This window comes from Hyperoodon ampullatus, assembly GCF_949752795.1.
Source record: "Hyperoodon ampullatus genome assembly, chromosome: 11".
Classification (NCBI taxonomy): domain Eukaryota; kingdom Metazoa; phylum Chordata; class Mammalia; order Artiodactyla; family Ziphiidae; genus Hyperoodon; species Hyperoodon ampullatus.
Window position 1 is genome coordinate 73,664,034 of NC_136924.1, and position 18,676 is coordinate 73,682,709.

Sequence of the window (18,676 nt, forward strand, 5' to 3'; positions counted from 1 at the left end):
GTGATTAATGAAAATTGAACGTTTAAAAAGTTATTTTCTTCCTACTTCAAATGACTCAACCTTAGCTCTTTTAAGAAGCTAAGGGGCTTATTCAGCTACTGTTGTCTTCGATGATCGAGTGCTGTTTCTAAGTAAGAATAAGATCCTGTTTTGGATTTCATATCCCCCCAGCATTGCTGTTGCATCCTGTTATGTTAGAATTGAGAAGAGATAACTGTTATTAAAGTTCTTATCTCAAACATTTATAATAAACTAGAAGTAGATAGCAGCAAAATAATGCATTTAATTTTTGTTTTTAAACACAAAAGTTGTGGATTTATTACAGCTGACTTACTAAATTATAAAACTTTTTGAACAGAAAAAAGACTGGATAATTCATTTGATTACTTCAAATTAGATGTCTATTTGGAAAGCATTTTGTTTATTCTGTAGTTATTAGGAAGTGTGGAAAAAAACATATCTGGAGCTCAATAAGCAAGAACTAAAAATATACTGTACCTGAACTGTACATTACAACCATGTGTGTTTATAATAATGGTTAACATAATTAATGGTCTTTAACAAATAATTAAGACATTGTATCTTGTATTTTTAACATCTTATATTGCAGTACTACCAAGCTGTGGAGTGAAGTTGGAAACCATTTCAAAATAGGACATTTTCCTGTAGTGTACATATTATATATACTGATGAATCCTAAAGTGTGTTTCAACTTTCTTTATAAGAGAAGATATATTCTTATAATGGAAGATATATTTGTAAGAATTTTCTACTATAATTCTAAACAAAAGTTTGGGTTCATTGTAATTTAGTCCTCTTGGCTTTACCGAGAATAAAAATATACTTCATCCCTTTTATATTTGTTAATTTAATATTTAATGTTTCATGTAGTTTTGGAACTCAAGATAGTTACTAAGTACTTGCTAATATTGAATTAATGGGAAACAGTTCTAGAACTGGACATTTAAGGTTTTTTTGTTGTTGTTTTTACGGAAAAATAACTGTGCATTAGTAATTATTTAGGTAGTCATTGATGCAGAGTGCTACTGTTTTCTACAAATCCCTTCTTTTCATTACAGATCTCCGCAGGACAAAAGAACACTTCTTGTGAATTGTCACAATAAGAGTCTTTCACAGTCTTTTGAAAATCTTCTTGATGAACCAGCATATGGTATAATACAAGTATGTTTCTTTAGTCTATATTATATTAATCTGTTTGTCTGACCCCATTATTTTATATGCATCCTACCTCTCACTTTCTCAGAGATTATACAGAATGAGGCAAGTGTCTGCATGTGTAAACCTTATGGAACTATTCCCTGTACTTTTATAGAAAGAATAATATGTGTCATATTATTTGTAAGACTCAGAAGCTTCCTTGGTTCTTAATTACTCTTACAGCAATTTTCCCCTTTATCATAATTGAAATTGGACATCAGATTTTTATTATCATCGCTTGCACTGATTAGGTGAAAAATCACTGGGTAAGCCACTTCGAATTAATCAGTGATAAGCTGATGCAAAAATCTGGTTTGAATTTTTATTTTATGTTTTAAGTTGGTTCATTTGGGGTCAGTTTAGTCTAATTCCTCTTAAAGTATTTGGGTATATTCTTGCATTTGGCTAAAAATGTGCCCTTAACACAGGCAGAAATAAAGATAATTTATTTTTCACTCAGGTTGCTATGTAAACTAATGACATTTTTGTTTACTCATTCATTTATTCACTTATTCATTCAACAAATGTTTGAGTGCTTCTTTGTCCCACATGGTATCTCTTTTTGGTTCTGAAGATAAAGAGGGAACTTTTTAGGAAGGAGGACAAAAGAGCTAAATACTGATTAAAATAAAAAGTGAGGGAACTGTTTTTCTTATTGTGAAAATAATCATTTTAAAGATAGACCTTTAAGAAGTAACTATTTTTGCTAAATATGAATAAGCAGGCAGTTTGGGATTTAAAAGTAACTCTAGCAGTAGAAAAACTTTTTAACTGTTTTCTAGGACAGCATTGTCCAGAACAAATTACTCTTGTTGGCATGATTCATCAGTTATATAATTAGATTAAAATGTCAGCTAATATTTAAATATTGTGAGCGTTTAAACTTAGCTATCAAATATTTTGTGTTAGACTAGTGTGGTACTACCCACTTCAGGAAATATTTTTTTCTGTGAAGGCAGGACTGTTAGAGAGAAGAAAGCTGTTGTGGGCCGTCCATCAGTGGAAAGTAAGCACTGCAGATATTTCTGGTGTGTGCAGATTGAATGAAGCCTGCAAATCATGTGTTTATCTGCAATTCAATCAGTAGCATTAGCTTGCTATTTAATGTACTATTTTAACCAAATGAAAAAAATTGGCTTAGAAAATTTAAATTTTTCTTCCCAGAAAAAAATAAAATTTTAAAATAATCTTAGAATGCTCTGTTTTAGTTCTGATCTCCCCCCTTTAAAAATCTTTGCCCTTTTGCCTATCATGAGGTATTTTTATTCTTTATCTGAATTAATTTTGCGAATATTTTTCTTTCTACTGCATAGAAGATTAAAAAGGACCCTTATACAGCCACTATGGTAGGATTTTCCAAAGTCACAAACTACATTTTTGATAGTTTAAGAGGCAGCGATCCTTCTGCACATCAACGACCACCTTCAGAGATGGCAGATTTTCTTAGTGATGCTATTCCAGGTTTAAAGATAAATCAGCAAGAAGAACCAGGATTTGAAGTCATCACAAGAGTGAGTGGAGTTTATATTAATATAGCTCTTGTATTTTAGCAGGAGAAATGCTTTTTAAAGTGTACTGAATGTTATAGAAATAGAAACTCAATTTTGGTCGTACCTGCCTCTTTCTCACAATCCTTCATAACTTTTGCTCACTAATATATCTAACAACTAATGCTTGTCCTGCCACCAAATTCCTGGTTTCTTCTTCATCAACTACTACTTACACTTCTCTGTTCATCAGTGTTGGATCTCTTTTCTTTGATTACCTTTTGATAGTAATGAACAGGTTTTTGTTTCATTGAGTGTATAGCAGTGAGTAAATAGTAAGCCTTGCATGTTGCCCCTAGTTCTGTTCCTAATTTTTGTTTTCTCAGACACTCTGCACAGGCAGCTAGTCAGGACACTACTCGTGGGCTTTTATTCTTATGTGAATCTTTTCTTTTTTAAGTAAGATGGATTTTGGCCTTGAATTATGGCAAATCTTTATATATGCTCAACAAGACTTGAATTTGCTACAATTCTAGGCTGCATATAGTTAGAACATAATAAAATATCTAAATTGTAGTACTTAATTAAAGGGCTTATCTTGCAAATGGCATTTTAAAATTACCAACATCTGTTAATTGAATGAAAACCTGTAGAAAATGCCAAGTAGAGCTAATGGATCATGAATCAATTCTGAGAGCTACAAATTTTAGATTGGAAGAAAAGCTAATTTTAAATATGATTAATGGAATAATACTCTTTTTTAATAATACAGCATACCATTTAGTGTGAAGGGTCTGTTTTAGAATTTACATGTTGAATGTTCTGTACTTATGTAATTGAAACCCAAAACAACAAATGTTTTTTTGTTTCTGAATTTATAACCCAGTTATTTGTGTGTTTAAGTAGGAGGGTAAAATGTATGGAATGCTATTGCAGTTTATAAACTAAACATTGGAAGCTAAGGGAAAATATTAGAAATGTTAGAACTTATGTCTGAGTAATAGTATTTTAGTTTTAGTTTCTATATACCTTGATTTCATTTCACTTGTTAAAGGTGTACTCTTTATTGCTTATCTTTTTATTTTAGATTGATTTGGGCGAACGACCTGTTGTTCAAAGGAGAGAGCCAGTATCATTGGAAGAATGGACTAAGAACATTGATTCCGAAGGAAGAATTCTAAATGTAGATAATATGAAGCAGATGATATTTAGAGGGGTAATTACTTTAGTATATTAAACTGTTGGTATTCAAGTTTTTGTTTTCTTTTGGGAGGTGGGAGAGATGAACTCCTTTTTGATGAGTGTTGCCTTAAAATCCGTGTAGGACAGAGTGAGGTGTTTGTGATGTCCCCGAGGGTTGGGTTGGAGGGATATACCACTAAGCCTATGGAAGGGTATTCTTTCTTACTTGAAGTTCTGTGCGTTATATGAAGGAGGCATTTGTGTTCCTCAGTGGTAGTTCCCTTATCTAGTAGGGATTGGGTTTAGAAAGACTAATCAGTTCCACTGTCTGCTATACAGTCTACTCTTCGTTGTTTACGCTTTCTGGCAGCTGCTTACATCTTCAGAATCTAGAAGTCAAAAACAAGGTAGTTTTTACTGAATTGAGTTATTTTTATGTACAGGCATACCTCGGAGGTATTGTGGGTTCGGTTACAGACTACTGCAGTAAAGTGAATATTGCAAATAAGCGAGTCACTCACACATTTTTTGATTTCCCAGTGGATATGAAAATTATGTTTGCACTATACTGTATTAAGTCTATTAAGTGTGAAATAGCGTCATGTCTAAGAAAACAGCATATGTATTTTAATTAAAAAAATAAAAAACAAAAAAAATAATAATAACATCAAAGATCACTGATCACAGATCACCACATCAAATATGATAGTAAAGAAAAAGTTTGAAATATTGCAAGAATTACCAAACTGTGACGTGGAGACATGAAGTGAGCAAACGCTGTTATAAAAATGGCACTGGTAGACTTGTTTGGTACAGGGTTGTCACAAACCTTCAATTTAATAAAACATGCAATACCTGAGAAGTGCAGTAAAGCAAAGTGCAATAAAATGACGTATGCCTATATAAAACTATCTCTTAAATAGTAGTTTTTCTGTTTATGTATGAGTTTTGTGAACTTAGTATTGCATTCATTTTTTACAAATGTGTTTAATATGCATGTTTTCTTCAGGGACTTAGTCATGTATTGAGAAAACAAGCATGGAAATTTCTTCTGGGTTATTTTCCTTGGGACAGTACCAAAGAGGAAAGAACTCAATTACAAAAACAAAAAACGTAAGTAATGGTCTTTTGTGTGCTCATTAAAGAAATCCAAGTAACTCACCCATATAAAGTGGAATAGACTAGGGCAAGGGAGCATATTTTTATTTTCGTCTTTTTAATTTAAATATTGTGAACACTGTAGTTAATTTCAAACCAGAAACACTTATTAGAGGGACTTCATTGCAGTTACATTGGTGAATGTGTAGAATGATGGTAAAAAAATTCTAGTCCCCTTGTATAAACATTTTAAGCATACTAAGATATAGATTTTTAAATATATCTCATTTATCTTTATTCATTTTTACAATTTATTACGAAATTATAAAAATGGCTCATAAGTGTATTTGCTATCTAGGTTAATTACCTTTAAATTATTTTCCTGGTGCTCTTATAACATAAACTGGCCTTTTTTTTTTTTTTTTTGGAAATGTGTTTCTATTTTTAAGTAATTATCAGACTTGAAAAGAAACAGACCAACTGCCCAGGTATACTTATTCCCAGTTTGTCAGTCTAACCTTTTATTTAAAGCTCACTTTCAATCATTATGTGTATATTCAAACTCAGACAGTCCTTTCTCTTTTCAACATGTTTGCCAGTCCTTCTAAGACATTTTCACATCAACAAGTTTCTGTAGTAAACTGGTTGGAAAATGTTACTCTTATGTCACATTAAAAAACAAAAAATCTCATAGGTTTGTATTTGTAATTATTCGGAAACTTTAGTGGCTAAAGTATTTAATGACTGGAATAATTTTAGGTCTGATATTAAGGACTGAAGTAAATGTTTCCTTAAAATCGTACCTAAATTATTCTAGTAGTTTAAATAAAGTTTATGACATGTATAAGGTTATTTTATTTTTCCTTTGATTATAACTTCAAACATTTCACTATCATATTTATAAATTTATGTCTCACTAGCGCCATAAATGCTTTGATACATTAAATTTGTTTTTTAGGTGTTCGAATAACCTTTTTTGGTATAAAATTGTTTTCTATAGTGATGAATACTTCAGAATGAAACTACAGTGGAAATCTGTCAGCGAGGAACAGGAGAAGAGAAATTCGAGGTTAAGAGATTATAGAAGTCTTATTGGTAATTTTTTCTTAATTTTGAAAATGCATGAGGGTTGCATGAAAGTGTTGATAAGATTTAAGAAATGCAGGTATATACTACAGAGTTAGGGCCCAAATGAAAAATCAGAGGCTGGTGGCAAAGATTCTTACCACGAAAATACCTAGAACCTCCTAGGGCAGCCTTCAGAATGTGATTTGGGCACTCTTTCTAGCTGCAAAGCCTCTATCTGGCTCTCTAGCCCTCCAAGAAAGCTGACATTGTTGTGAACTTGGGCCAGATAATAAAGGTTATAAAACTTTCTCTCAGAGAGGAGGAGATCAAGATGGTGGAGTAGAGGATGCAGAGCTCACCTTCCCCCACAAACACATCAAAAATCATCTACATGTGGAACAATTCTCACTGAAAACTAACTGGAGACTGGCAAAAAGACTCCTGTACAGTAAGAAAGATAACACATGATACTGAGTGGGAAGGAAAGAGAGGTGATGAGGTTGGGACCTGTGTCCCTGGGAGGGGACTCAGAGGAAAAGGGAGATTACATGGGTGGAGAGCCTCCTTGGGGAATGAGTGGTCTGAGCCACATATTGGACACCCCAGTCCTGGGGTCCAGCAGAGGGAAGACAAGCCCTCTTGGCTGGTTGGAGGGCTGTGAGACTAACAGGAGGGCTGTGGGAAGCCTGGACTCTGCTCTTGAGGAATGTGCACATGCTTTCTTGCTCCTGAGGCAGGGTGGAGGGGGTGGATTGAAGACTGTACAAGTGGCTGGTTGGTTTCCTGTGATTGCCCCAGTGCACACCCTGGCTTGAGCTAAGCAAACACCCCAGCCCCTCTTGGGAGATCGACTGTGAGACACAGAAGCAGCTCAGACCTGAAGCAGCATATGAGCAGGGTGGGGACAGCCGTTACTGGCACTTACACAGGCGGAACATCAGAAGCAGTGTGAATGTCTGACCCTTGCTGGACCACCGTAGCCCATGCCCCTACACACTCGGAATGCCCACACCAGCCCTTCCTGTTCCAGTACTGTCCCCGGTGCAGGAGATACATGGGGGTGCACACTCAGAGGGAAGGAAGCGAGCTTGGACCTGGCCCTGGCCCTGAAAGGGAGGTGACAGCCACCAAGCAGAGGGGAAGCCCCAGGTCACACCTGGCTCTGGCCCTAGGCCTTTCATCTCCAACCACACCTCCTACCAAGGTGATAGCTACCAGCATGCTCTCAGGAAAGATGTGACCTGTGTTCAAGTCAAATCCAGCTCTCCCTCCAAAGCCACTGGGCACACGCTAACTCTATAGGGGTTCTCCCACATAATGACACCCTTAAACGATTTCTCTATGAAATTAGGTGAAAGTTAAGCAAAATGAGAAAACACAGGAATTTGTCTCAGTCGAAAGAGTAAGACAAAACCCCTGAAAATAGTCATGAAATAGAAATAAATAATTTACCAGATAAAGAATTCAAAGTATTAGTAATAAGAATGCTAACTGCAGTAAGGAAAGTAATAGATGAACATAGTGAGAATTTTAACACAGAGCTAGAAAATATAAAAAAAGAATCAGAACTGAAGAATACAGTGACTGAAATGAAAAACACCCTAGAAGGAATTAATAGCAGACTGGCTGATATAGAAGAACACATAAGTGGTCTGGAAGATAGAATAATGGAAATCATCCAATCAGAACAGCAAAAAGAAAAACAAATTTAAAAAATGAGAACAATTTAAGAGACCACTGGGGCAACATGAAGTATACCAACATTTGCATTATGAGGGTCCCAGAAGGAGGAGAGAGTGAGAAGAGGTTGAAAATGTATGACATTTTTTCACAAAACTAGAACAAATAATCCTAAAATTAATGTGGAACTACAGAAGACCCCAAAATGCCAAAGCAATCTTGAGAAAAAAGAATAAAGCTGGAGGTATTATGCTCTCTGACTTTAGACTATACTACAAAGCTACAGTTATTGAAACAGCATGGTACTGGCACAGACACAGACACGTAGATCAGTGGAACAGTATAGAGAGCCCAGAAACAAACCCATGCACTTACAGTCAGTTAATCTACAACAAAGAAGGCAAGAATATACAATGGAGAAAAGACAGTCTCTTCAATAAATGGTGCTGGGAAAACTGGAGAGCTACGTATAAAACAATGAGATTAGAACATTTCCTCGTAGCATATACAAAAATAAACTCAAAATGGATTAAATACCTAAATGTAAGGTGTGAAATCATAAAAATTCCTAGAAGAGAACATAAGCAGAGTACTCTTTGACATAAATTGTAGCAATAATTTTTTGAATCTGTCTCCTAAGGCACAGGAAACTAAAGGAAAAATAAACAAGTGGGACCTAATTAAACTTGAAAGCTTTTGCACAGCAAAGGAAACCATTGACAAAATGAAAAGACAACCTACTGAATGGGAGAAAATATTTGTAAATGATGGGATCGATAAGTGGTTAATATCCAAAATATATAAACAGCTCAAAAAAACCAGGCAGCCAATTAAAAAATGGGCAGAAGACCTGAGTAGACATTTTTCCAAAGAAGACATACAGATAGCCAACAGGCACGTGAAAAGATGCTTAACATTGCTAACCATTAGAGAAATGCAAATCAAAGCCACAGTGTGATACTACCTCATACCTGACAGGCTATCATCAAAAAGACCACAACTAACAAATGTTGGTGAGGATGTGGAGAAAAGGGAACCCTTGTACACTGTTGGTGGGAATGTAAATTGGTGCAGCCACTATGGAAAACAGTATGGAGATCCCTCAAAAAACTGAAAATAGAACTACCGTATGATCCAGCAATTCCACTTCTGGATGTATATCTGAAGAAAATGAAAACACTAATTTGAAAAGATACATGCACCCCAATGTTCATAGCAGCATTATTTACAATTGCCAAGATATGGAAGCAACCTAAGTGTCCATCAACAACAAATGAATTGGTAAAGATGTGGTATGTGCGTGCACACGCGCGCGCACACACACACACACACACACACACAGCGGAATATTACTCAGCCATAAAAAAGAATGAAATTCTCCCATTTGCAACAAAGTGAATAGACCTAGAGAGTATTATGCTTGGTGAAATAAGTCAGATGGAGAAAGACGAATACTCTGTTACCGATTATATATGGAATATAAAAAAATACAATGAACAAATGTGTGTGACAAAACAGAAACAGACTAATAGATATAGAAAACAAACTAGTGTTTATCAGTGGAGAGAGGGAAGAGAGGTGGGCCAAGATAGGGGTAGGGAACTAAGAGACACAAACTACCATGTATAAAATAGATAAGCAACAAGGATACATTGTACAGCACGGAGAAATATAGCTGTTATTTTGTAGTAACTTTAAATGGAGTGTAATATATAAAAATTTTATCACTATGTTATGTTATATACCTGAAACTAATGTGATACTGTAAATCAACTATACTTCAGTTAAAAAAAGAGAAATCAGAATGGAAAGTACATTAAAATGTGTGTTTAATATTCTTGGTCGTTCCTCTCCCAATAGGAATATGAGTTCAGTCAGTATAAATACTGATATATTTCATTTTGAGTTCTAAAACATGAATTAAAAAAGAAGTGTTTAACCTTAGTTGTTAATTTTCATTAAGAAATTATTGTATTCCTCTTTATAGAAACATCTTGTGTTTATTATAGAAAAATTAGAAACTATAGATGAGCAAAAAGAAGAAAATAAAAATGTTGTTTCTGTCATTCAAAGATAACAGCTATGGTTAAGAGGCTTTGGTTTATATCCCTCCAGACCTTCTCTTAATATGCATATATTTTATTTTTAATTAAATAAATGACTCCAGATAGTAAATTTTTTATCAGTATTTAAGAATTGAGTAACTATTTACCTGGGAATATCTATTCTCTAAAAAAGAGATACTTGATAGAATTTTACTTTAAAAGAATTAGACTTATTACTAAATAGTTACTGGGTTGCCTGGCTCTTACGATAAAGGCCAGGTTGGCATAAGTTACTGAAGGTATGCATAATTACTGCTGTGTATGTCTACCTGATAACCTCCATTAAACAGATAAGAAAATTGAAGCATTGAGAGCATAAATGATTTGTCCAAGTCACATGGTTAATAAGGGCAGTACCCAGTATTAACGCTGTTAAGTATTTTACATAGCCTCCATATAATTTTAGGATAGTTTTTGATAGTAGTGGAACTTATTTGTAAAATTCTTATACTGTATTTGGTTTTGTATATCTATAGCTTTATAAATAAAGATAGAGGGGTGTTTTTATCACCATGGTCATCACCACCATCTTATGGAAGAAAAAATTCTGTAAATCATAGTTAGAAATCCTAATATAACTGAGTGATTTGGCAGCTTTTGTGTAGACATAAAGACAAATTTCAATTTTCAGTAGAAAAGTAACTTTTTTTCCTGAAAAATAAATTAGACCAGAATAAACTATGTCCTTCCTCTGGTTAAGACAAAAGGTTGGGGATCTTGAGGCATGGGGTTATCTGAAGTTTCCAACTGAAACCTCCTGTTATTTTCTGTTTCAGTAGGGAAAATGATAATGGACTGTTTCTTCCTGCTTGGAAGTATTGGGCTTAAAGAGATCTTAGAGATAAACTAATCCAGTATTTTAAGCCTTTTCCTTCCACATTCCATACTCTCTTTCCTTTTTGTCAAGCAACAGCAGTGATGACTCTGATCTCAATCTTTCTTGTGTCCTATTTTCACTGTTTCCATGAGATTGGAAGAAAAATTTAGATGTTTTATATGCCCATTTTATAATTTGAATTGAGACAAAATTAAGTCCAATTTTCTCAGTTTTAGCAGATAATAAACTTGAAGCTCAGAAAAGGTTAGTAAATTGTCTTAAGTCGTCTATCTAGTTAGTTCCATAGCGTAGACTCCTTCATAATCAGATCTGATTATTAAGTGGCCTTTCAACTATACTGTGCTTTCTACTAATAGAAGTATATATACATTCATTTTAAAACATTTTTTTCCTGTAATATTTTTTCCCAAAAGTATTCTTCAGGAAAAATTACCAAAAGCTTTTTGTTGCTGTTTTTTTGTTTGTTTGTTTTGGTATAAATTCTCTGTATTGAAAAAAAAAATACACAGATAAGCTGTAGGCCTTTTGGATCATGCCAAGAAGTTGACTGTTAAGTATGAAGAGGAACTATTGGAGTATTTTAAGTAAGATCATTATATTTTAAAGTCATTTTTTCTGCTCTGTGGAAATTGGATTGAATCAAGGTAAGAGTAGGAACAGGGAGACCAATTAGTAGGAATGACTCCAAAGCAAGAGATGGTGGTGGTGGAGATGTAGAGAAGTAGATGGATTCAAGTTATATTCTGGTGATAAAATTGATAAGACTTTCTGATGTATTAAATGTGGGTTATGAAGGGGAAAGAGAAATCAGGGATGGGACTACATTTCTTGGCTTGAGAGATTGGTCATTTGGTGGTGCTACTTACTGAGACGCCTGAGGTATAGTGAAATTGAATTAGATGTTATATATATATCGTAAGGTGAGATATACAAATGGAATGTCAAGTGGCTAGTTGAATAATCTGGAGTAGTCTGGGTAGGATATATAAATTTGGGTATTATCAATATAAACATCCATGGGAATAGATGATGTCACCTAGGGAAAAAAGAGGTAGATAAGAAGGCCCAGGAATCCAAGTCTTTAGAGCGCTGTTTCCTAACTTTGGCTGCATGTTAGAATCACCAGGGGTCTTTTTGGAAATCACATTGATTATTTTAATCATATTTTCATTCATTTAATAAATATTTACTTAGTGCATATTATATACGAGGCTCTCCTTTAGGCACTGGGAATTCATCAGTGAACAAAACAGACAAAATTCTTGTGGGGAAGAGCAGACAGTAAACAATATAAGTAACATCTGTGGTATATTAGTGATAAGTGCTAAATAAGAAAAATAAGGCAGGGAAGATGGTTAGGAAATTTAATGTGTGATGTTGCAGGTTTAACTTGGGTGACGAGAGAAGGCTTTTACTGAGGATGTTATATTTGAGTAGAAACTTGAAAAGGGGAATGAGTGAGCCATGCAGATATCTAGGTGATGGGCATTCCAAGCAGAAAGGAACAACACGTGTTAGACTTGTTTACATTACATTCCAGGGTCTCTGCATGTTTGAAGTACAGCTGAGAGGTGTGGCTGGAGTGAGTTGGGGTAGAGTATAGAAACTGATGAGGTCAGAGAAGAAACAGTGGAGGCATAGGTACAGATCACATAGAGCCTTGTAGTGTATTGTAAAGACTTGAACTTCTACTATGAGAGAGATGGGAAGCCAGTGGAAGATTTTGAGCTGAAGAGTAACCTAATCTGACTTGTTTTTAGCAAATCACTCTGGCTACTATATGGAGAATAGCTCTGGGGGGCAAGGTGAAAGTAGAAAGACCATTTGAGGCTATTGCTGTAATTTAGATGAGAGATGATGGTTGCTTGAGCCAGGTGGCTAGCGCTTGAGTGAAATTTGAATAGAGACTTAAAGAAGCAGAGGGTGTATGCTCTACCGCTATCTGGGTGAAGGACATTTTGGGCAGAGGGGAACAGCATGGTCTAGACTTGTTTCTGCTTTAGGACCTCCACATGTTAGAAGAAGAGCAAGGAGACTGGTGTGGCTAGAGTGGAGTGAGTCAGGGTAGGGGGTGGAGTGAGTGGGTGGGAGATCTCAGTGTTGGTTTCTTCATGTATTTTGGAGGTTTAACAGATACATCAGTGTCAGACAAGAGAAGCAAATACTCAAGAATGACAGAGTTTTTAAGGTGAGCGACTGGAGGTATAGAGTTGCTGTTTTTTATTAAGACAGGGAAAACTATGAGAGAAGCAAGTTTGGAGGGGAATATTTGGAGTTTAGTTTTGGACATATTAAGTTTGAGAAAGCCTATTGAATGTCCTTAAGAGTAGGAAGTGGATATATAGGGCTGGAATTCAGAGGAGAGCTAAGGGCTGGGGATAGAAATTTAGAGCTGTTATCAACATATAGATGGTAGGAGACTAGATGAAATTGCCAAGGGAGCCAGTGCATTTAGAAAAGAAGAGGTCTGATAACTTGAGCCCTCAGGCACTTTAACTTACAAGTAGGAACAATTAGGAAAAGAGACTGAGAAAAGAACCAGCGAAAAAGGAGAGAAAACATGAGAGTTTGTCCTGAAGTCAAGTGAAGAAAGTATTTCAAGAAGGAGTGACTGGGATGTCAAGTAAAATGGAAATTCGGATTGACTGTTGAACAGAGTAATAAGGAGATCACTGAAGATTTTGATTAAAAAGGAGTTTTGGTGGAGTGGTGGATGTGACAGCCTGACTAGAGTGAGTTCAAGAGGGAATGGGAGTAGAGGACATGGAGACAATGTATACAGCTCTTTCAAGAAGTTTTGCTGTAAGCAGTTGGGGAGAAAATGGGGCAGCAGTTAGAGGGAAAAGTGAGGTTAAGAAAGTTTTTTATGATGATGAGAGAAACAATGGTATGGTTGAATGCTGGGTGGTAATGGTCCGGTAGGAGGAAAAACTTGTGAAACTAGAAAAGGAGGCAAGAATTAACTAGAGCAGTGTCCTTGAGTAGCCAATAGGACATGGATTTCATGCACAAGAGGAGGTATTTGATTGTAGCCACAATCATGGAAGCTCATGTATAATGATAGGAGAGAAGGGAGACTTTGGGTACAAGTGCAGTTATGTGGTTAAAATAGTGGGCATCTGTGGAAGTTCTCTTCAGATAACTTCTGTTTTCTCAGAAATAGGAAGCAAGATGCTCAGAGCTAAGGTGTGGGAGAAGATAACACGTTGGAGGCTTGAGGAGAGAGGAGAAGATGTAAAACAGCTATATGAAAAGAGAGAGGGAATGCTGAGGGAAATAGAGCATGATTGCCAGGCAGCATTAAGGATCCGCTTGAGGTTAGTGATAGTGAATATAAAATGTATCAGTCAGCATGGTTGTGCTTTTCTTCAGTCTTTTTTAGCTACGTCAAGTTAGATAGAGAGTTGGATTTAATGAAGACCTTTAAAAAAATTTCAGTGCTCATTTTCTTTCTAGGAATAGTTTCTAGAAATATTACTTCTCTTATATCATTAAGATTTTTTTAAATTTATTTTTGGCTGCGTTGGGTCTTTGTTGCTGTGCGCGGGCTTTCTCTGGTTGCGGCGAGCGGGGTCTACTCTTGATTGCGGTGCACGGGCTTCTCAGTGCTGTGGCTTCTCTTGTTGCGGAGCACGGGCTCTAGGCGCATGGGCTTCAGTAGTCGTGTCTCCCTGGTTCTAGAGCACAGGCTCAGTAGTTGTGGCGCACGGGCTTAGTTGCTCCACAGCATGTGGGATCTTCCTGGACCAGGGATCGAACCCTTGTCCCCTGCATTGGCAGGCGGATTCTTAACCACTGCACCACCAGGGAAGTCCCTTTATATCATTGTTGATACCTTTTTGTTTTCTGCCTGGCATGTCAGTACTAAATAACTATACAAGAGGAAAGAGAGACAGATAGTTCATGAGGGCACAAATAACTTTTTACTCTGTTTAAAACACCTATTAAGGCAGATATTCTATATTGGCATTATGACTATGTAAACTGTGCTTGAGTTAATAAAAAATAACTTATCATGTACCTCTATCAGCTATGATATGAGAATGAAACATTTTGGTGTTTTTAAATAAAATTTGACATTTATAGCATGATTTTTTTGGTATTGCTTTTCCTTGTTTGAAAAATATATTCACAGTTCTATAGATATATGCTATATTTATATTTATTAAGCTATTTTAAGATAGCTTAACAAAAAGCTAGAATATTGTCCTGCTGATTTTTAAAATGCTCTTATAGAATCTAAACTCATGTCATGTTAGATTTTGCTTTGTTGTAAAATACCTCCTCATCTCTTCACAACAATTATTGAGAATGTTTTCAGATTATTCAGTTTAATGGGGGGAGAGGACAGTTATAACTTTTAAACAAAATTGATTATAGAGTAAATTAATCACTCTAAATTTCTTTAAATTATTTTTTCGTAATTTACTGAGGGATTGAAGTTTGGGGAATGCCTTTTTAGTTGTAAAGTCTTTCACAAGATGCATCTAGCAGGTATCAGTGTTTGTTAATTGAATTGTCAGTATAACTTGAGATACACTCCTGGTGATGTTTCTAAAACTGTTTTTAATGTCTTAAAATCATTTCCAGAAAAATGTGGATTTTCTTTTTTTTTCAAACTTAAAATAGATTGCTTATTTTATATGTAAACTATTTATTTATTTATTTTATATGTAAACTGAATAATGTCTATATGAGAATGAAGAAGTAATTTGTCCTGAAGATGATTATGGAACATGACAAAGAAGTTGACAGTACTTCTCATAATGAATGAAACAATTATGAATGAAACAAATCTCTTTGATTACACTTGATTGCATAGTAACTTTTTTCATTGCTGTTTTCAAATAATACTGCCAATCACATGTATTCATGACTGGCATTTTTTTATATATATATAAATTTATTTTATTTATTTATTTTTGGCTGCTTTGGGTCTTCATTGCTGTACAGGCTTTCTCTCGTTGCAGTGAGCGGGGGCTACTCTTTGTTGCAGTGTGCGGGCTTCTCATTACGGTGGCTTCTGTTGTTGCAGAGCACAGGCTCTAGGCACTCAGGCTTCAGTAGTTGTGGCTCGCGGGCTCTAGAGTGCAGGCTCAATAGTTGTGGCGCACGGGCTTAGTTGCTCTGCGGCATGTGGGATCTTCCTGGACCAGGGCTCAAACCCATGTCTCCTGCACTGGCAGGTAGATTCTTAACCACTGGGCCACCGGGGAAGCGCATGACTGGAATTTTTATTGCTAACTAATGTGAACTATTACTTGGTGTTGGTTTTAATTAATTGAATGTATTTCCTGCTATTCAATTAAAAGATTTCTATGTTTAGATAAAAATTGAAAAATATTTAAAAATATACCCAAGAGGAGGTTGACTGACTTTGGAAAAAAATTCCAAAATGGTACTTTATTGCATATCTGAAATGGAATTTGATGAATTTTTTTTCATTTTAAAACTTGGCAGGAGAGTAAGATTAATAACAAGAAGAATAACTCTGTACTTGTAAGATGTGAGCTTTATAAAAATCTGTTATTCTAAAGGTTTTCAAATATGTGATGATTTTCTTCCTCAGAAAAAGATGTTAACAGAACAGATCGAACAAACAAGTTTTATGAAGGCCAAGATAATCCAGGGTTGATTTTGCTTCATGACATTTTGATGACCTACTGTATGTATGATTTTGATTTAGGTAAGTTCTCCTCTAACATCCTAATTTAAAGATATTATGTATGTTTATTTTAGAATTTAAATTTATTAACCTGTTAGGCACATGTAAATAGTTCTGTGGCCTAGTTTTTATAGGGGTGTTCCACAGGGGACTGGAAACTTAAAAGGCTGTGGTTCCCAAATTGTGCACCAAGGAGCACTGGGTTGCTGCAGCAAACTCATGGGGACAGTGTGGGATATTTTAAATATTTGAGGGAAATATAGTGACATCTGTAGGACACTGCTCTAACTACTAGCTGGAGTAGTTCAGGGTTTCATCATTAGATCACCAGACTCCTTCTGATGAAGTTACATCTTTACAAAGCAGAGTTTTTGGCCTTGCTATGATAAGCAAGTACTGTGTGAAAATAGATGAGGATGGTGGTATCCAATTGGATTCCAAGGTTTGAGTAGTGTAGTGCCCAACAGGTGCTAAGTTAAAGAGGATATAAATATTAATTAAGTTGTTTTGATCTGTTTAATAAATGGAAATTGTTAGTAATACTTTTGAGCCTAGGGATGCCTTGGAAAACAATTCCTGAGGCTCTAAGGGTACTGTGAATTGAGAAAGTTTGGGAACCTTTTTTTTGATAGGCTTTATCCTTTGTGAAGAAAAATGCTGATTTGATATTATAGACAAATGGTGTAGATAATTATCTAGGGCCTGTGGAGCTTTGCTCTCTTTTCTTGGTTAGTCTGTTTTCTACCAAGAATAGGTTGGAAAGACTGGGCTTGGTGGTGGGAGTGGGGGATTGCGTGGGGAAGTGATGCTAAGGGATAGAAAGCCTAAGGAACCAATATTTTAAGGGACAAGAGAACTTGAGCTGTTTCTTTAAAGGACCAATAAAGTCCCTAAGCATCAACCTTTAAATAAGTATAAAGAATGGAAAAGTTTGCGTTACCTACTGATGTTAGTGACTCCCAAGTAGAGGATAGTGAAAGTAGATGTTTTCCAGATTACCTCAATAGAGCTTGATACATCTTTTGGGGCAGGTAATTGGGTATTTGTCATATTAAATCCAAATGAAACTTGAATTATGGGTACATTTTCTTCACTGTTTGTATCTATGTGAATTCATTTTGTATTCTTATACGTAAGTTAGGGGAAGATGTAAACTCTGTTGTGGATCTTGAGGCAGCAGCCTCTGGTGACAGTAGTTGAATATCACAGATTTCTCTTTAAAATGTGAAATGTAGCCAGTCCTGTCTATCACACGTATAGTGAGCCTCAAATTGGATTGTTGAAAATATTAGTAGAGTGCTTCTCATGTTACAGAGTGCTGTTATTACTCAATTTTGATTTCAATTTTGATTCTCTTAGAAGCCTTTTGAAGAAGTGGGAAAATAATCCCTACTTTATAAGTAAGGTTATATTGATTTAGACAGTGACTCAGGGTTGTACAAGTAGTAAATATTGGACTGGGGGTAGAGACCCAGGTCTTTATTGCAGCCTGGCATTCTTACCTCTGTACATTCAGCACCCTGACCCATTGCCATTTTCGTTTCTTTTAGCCACTGTGGGGAATAGGGCTGTCGTCCTAGGGAATAAGAGGCATTTCCCTGTACTCTCAGTTGGTAATTTTGAGATAGGAATTAATGCATATTCTCAGAAGGAGTTCCTGAATGCTCAGTTTTTTCAGGAACTGAGTCCCAGACTGGCTATTTGGATAAATTGCTGTTTCCGTTTGTCTATATTAACCCCACATTCTTTCCAGTCAAATACTTTAAGTTATTTGAAACATACTCAGGGATTTTATTAAGAACTCTGGCCTTGGGAGAAGCCAGGGTAGTTTTCATAAAGCACTGGACCAAATTTCTTGCTTTTTACTCATAGCAGAGTAATCCGGGCTGTAAATTTACTCTTATAGTTGATTCTTTCCTATTGAGTTGTTTGGCTTCTTAGCCCATAGATGAGGTGTAGGTGTATTTGTGTTGAATATAGTTTCATTAATAGTGAGGAAGAAGATAAAAATTAACAAAAGCAGACAGAAGAACTCAAGGAAGAGTAATTTTTAGTTAGTGCAGACATATCTAAGTTGTTTCTATGGGAGGTATCTTTTTTTTTTTTTTTTTACAGTGTATGTTCATAATCTGATCCTGAATAAGCAGTAAAAGGTTAAATTATACTCAAAATACGGTATGTAAGAAGGCAGGAGAGTGTCTAGTTAAAAAAAAATGATTTCCACCTCTTAAGGTTAAAAAAATTAAATTGATCCTCTAATAACTGAATAAGCTTCAGTTAACCTGGAATGTTGACCTGTATATAGATGAAATTTTTCTTTTCTCTTTAAGAATGT

General features: G+C 35.5%; 1 protein-coding gene across 9 annotated transcripts in view; it reads left to right on the forward strand.

Moving 5' to 3' along the window:
- Window positions 1–18,676, forward strand: part of TBC1D15 (TBC1 domain family member 15) — a gene marked incomplete at its 5' end in the record, with an annotated part of 69,632 nt that overhangs the window by 38,232 nt on the left and 12,724 nt on the right. For 5 of the 9 annotated variants that reach the window (XM_079715544.1, XM_079715545.1, XM_079715548.1 and 2 more), the window contains 6 exons: window positions 1,080–1,182; window positions 2,532–2,729; window positions 3,793–3,921; window positions 4,897–5,000; window positions 5,986–6,080; window positions 16,246–16,362. In XM_079715544.1, coding sequence (XP_079571670.1) covers window positions 1,080–1,182; window positions 2,532–2,729; window positions 3,793–3,921; window positions 4,897–5,000; window positions 5,986–6,080; window positions 16,246–16,362 — 746 coding nt within the window. Of the gene's footprint in view, window positions 1–1,079; window positions 1,183–2,173; window positions 2,225–2,531; window positions 2,730–3,792; window positions 3,922–4,896; window positions 5,001–5,985; window positions 6,081–16,245; window positions 16,363–18,676 lie in introns of all 9 variants that reach the window. The other 4 variants (XM_079715552.1, XM_079715549.1, XM_079715546.1 and 1 more) reach the window with 4 other exon arrangements.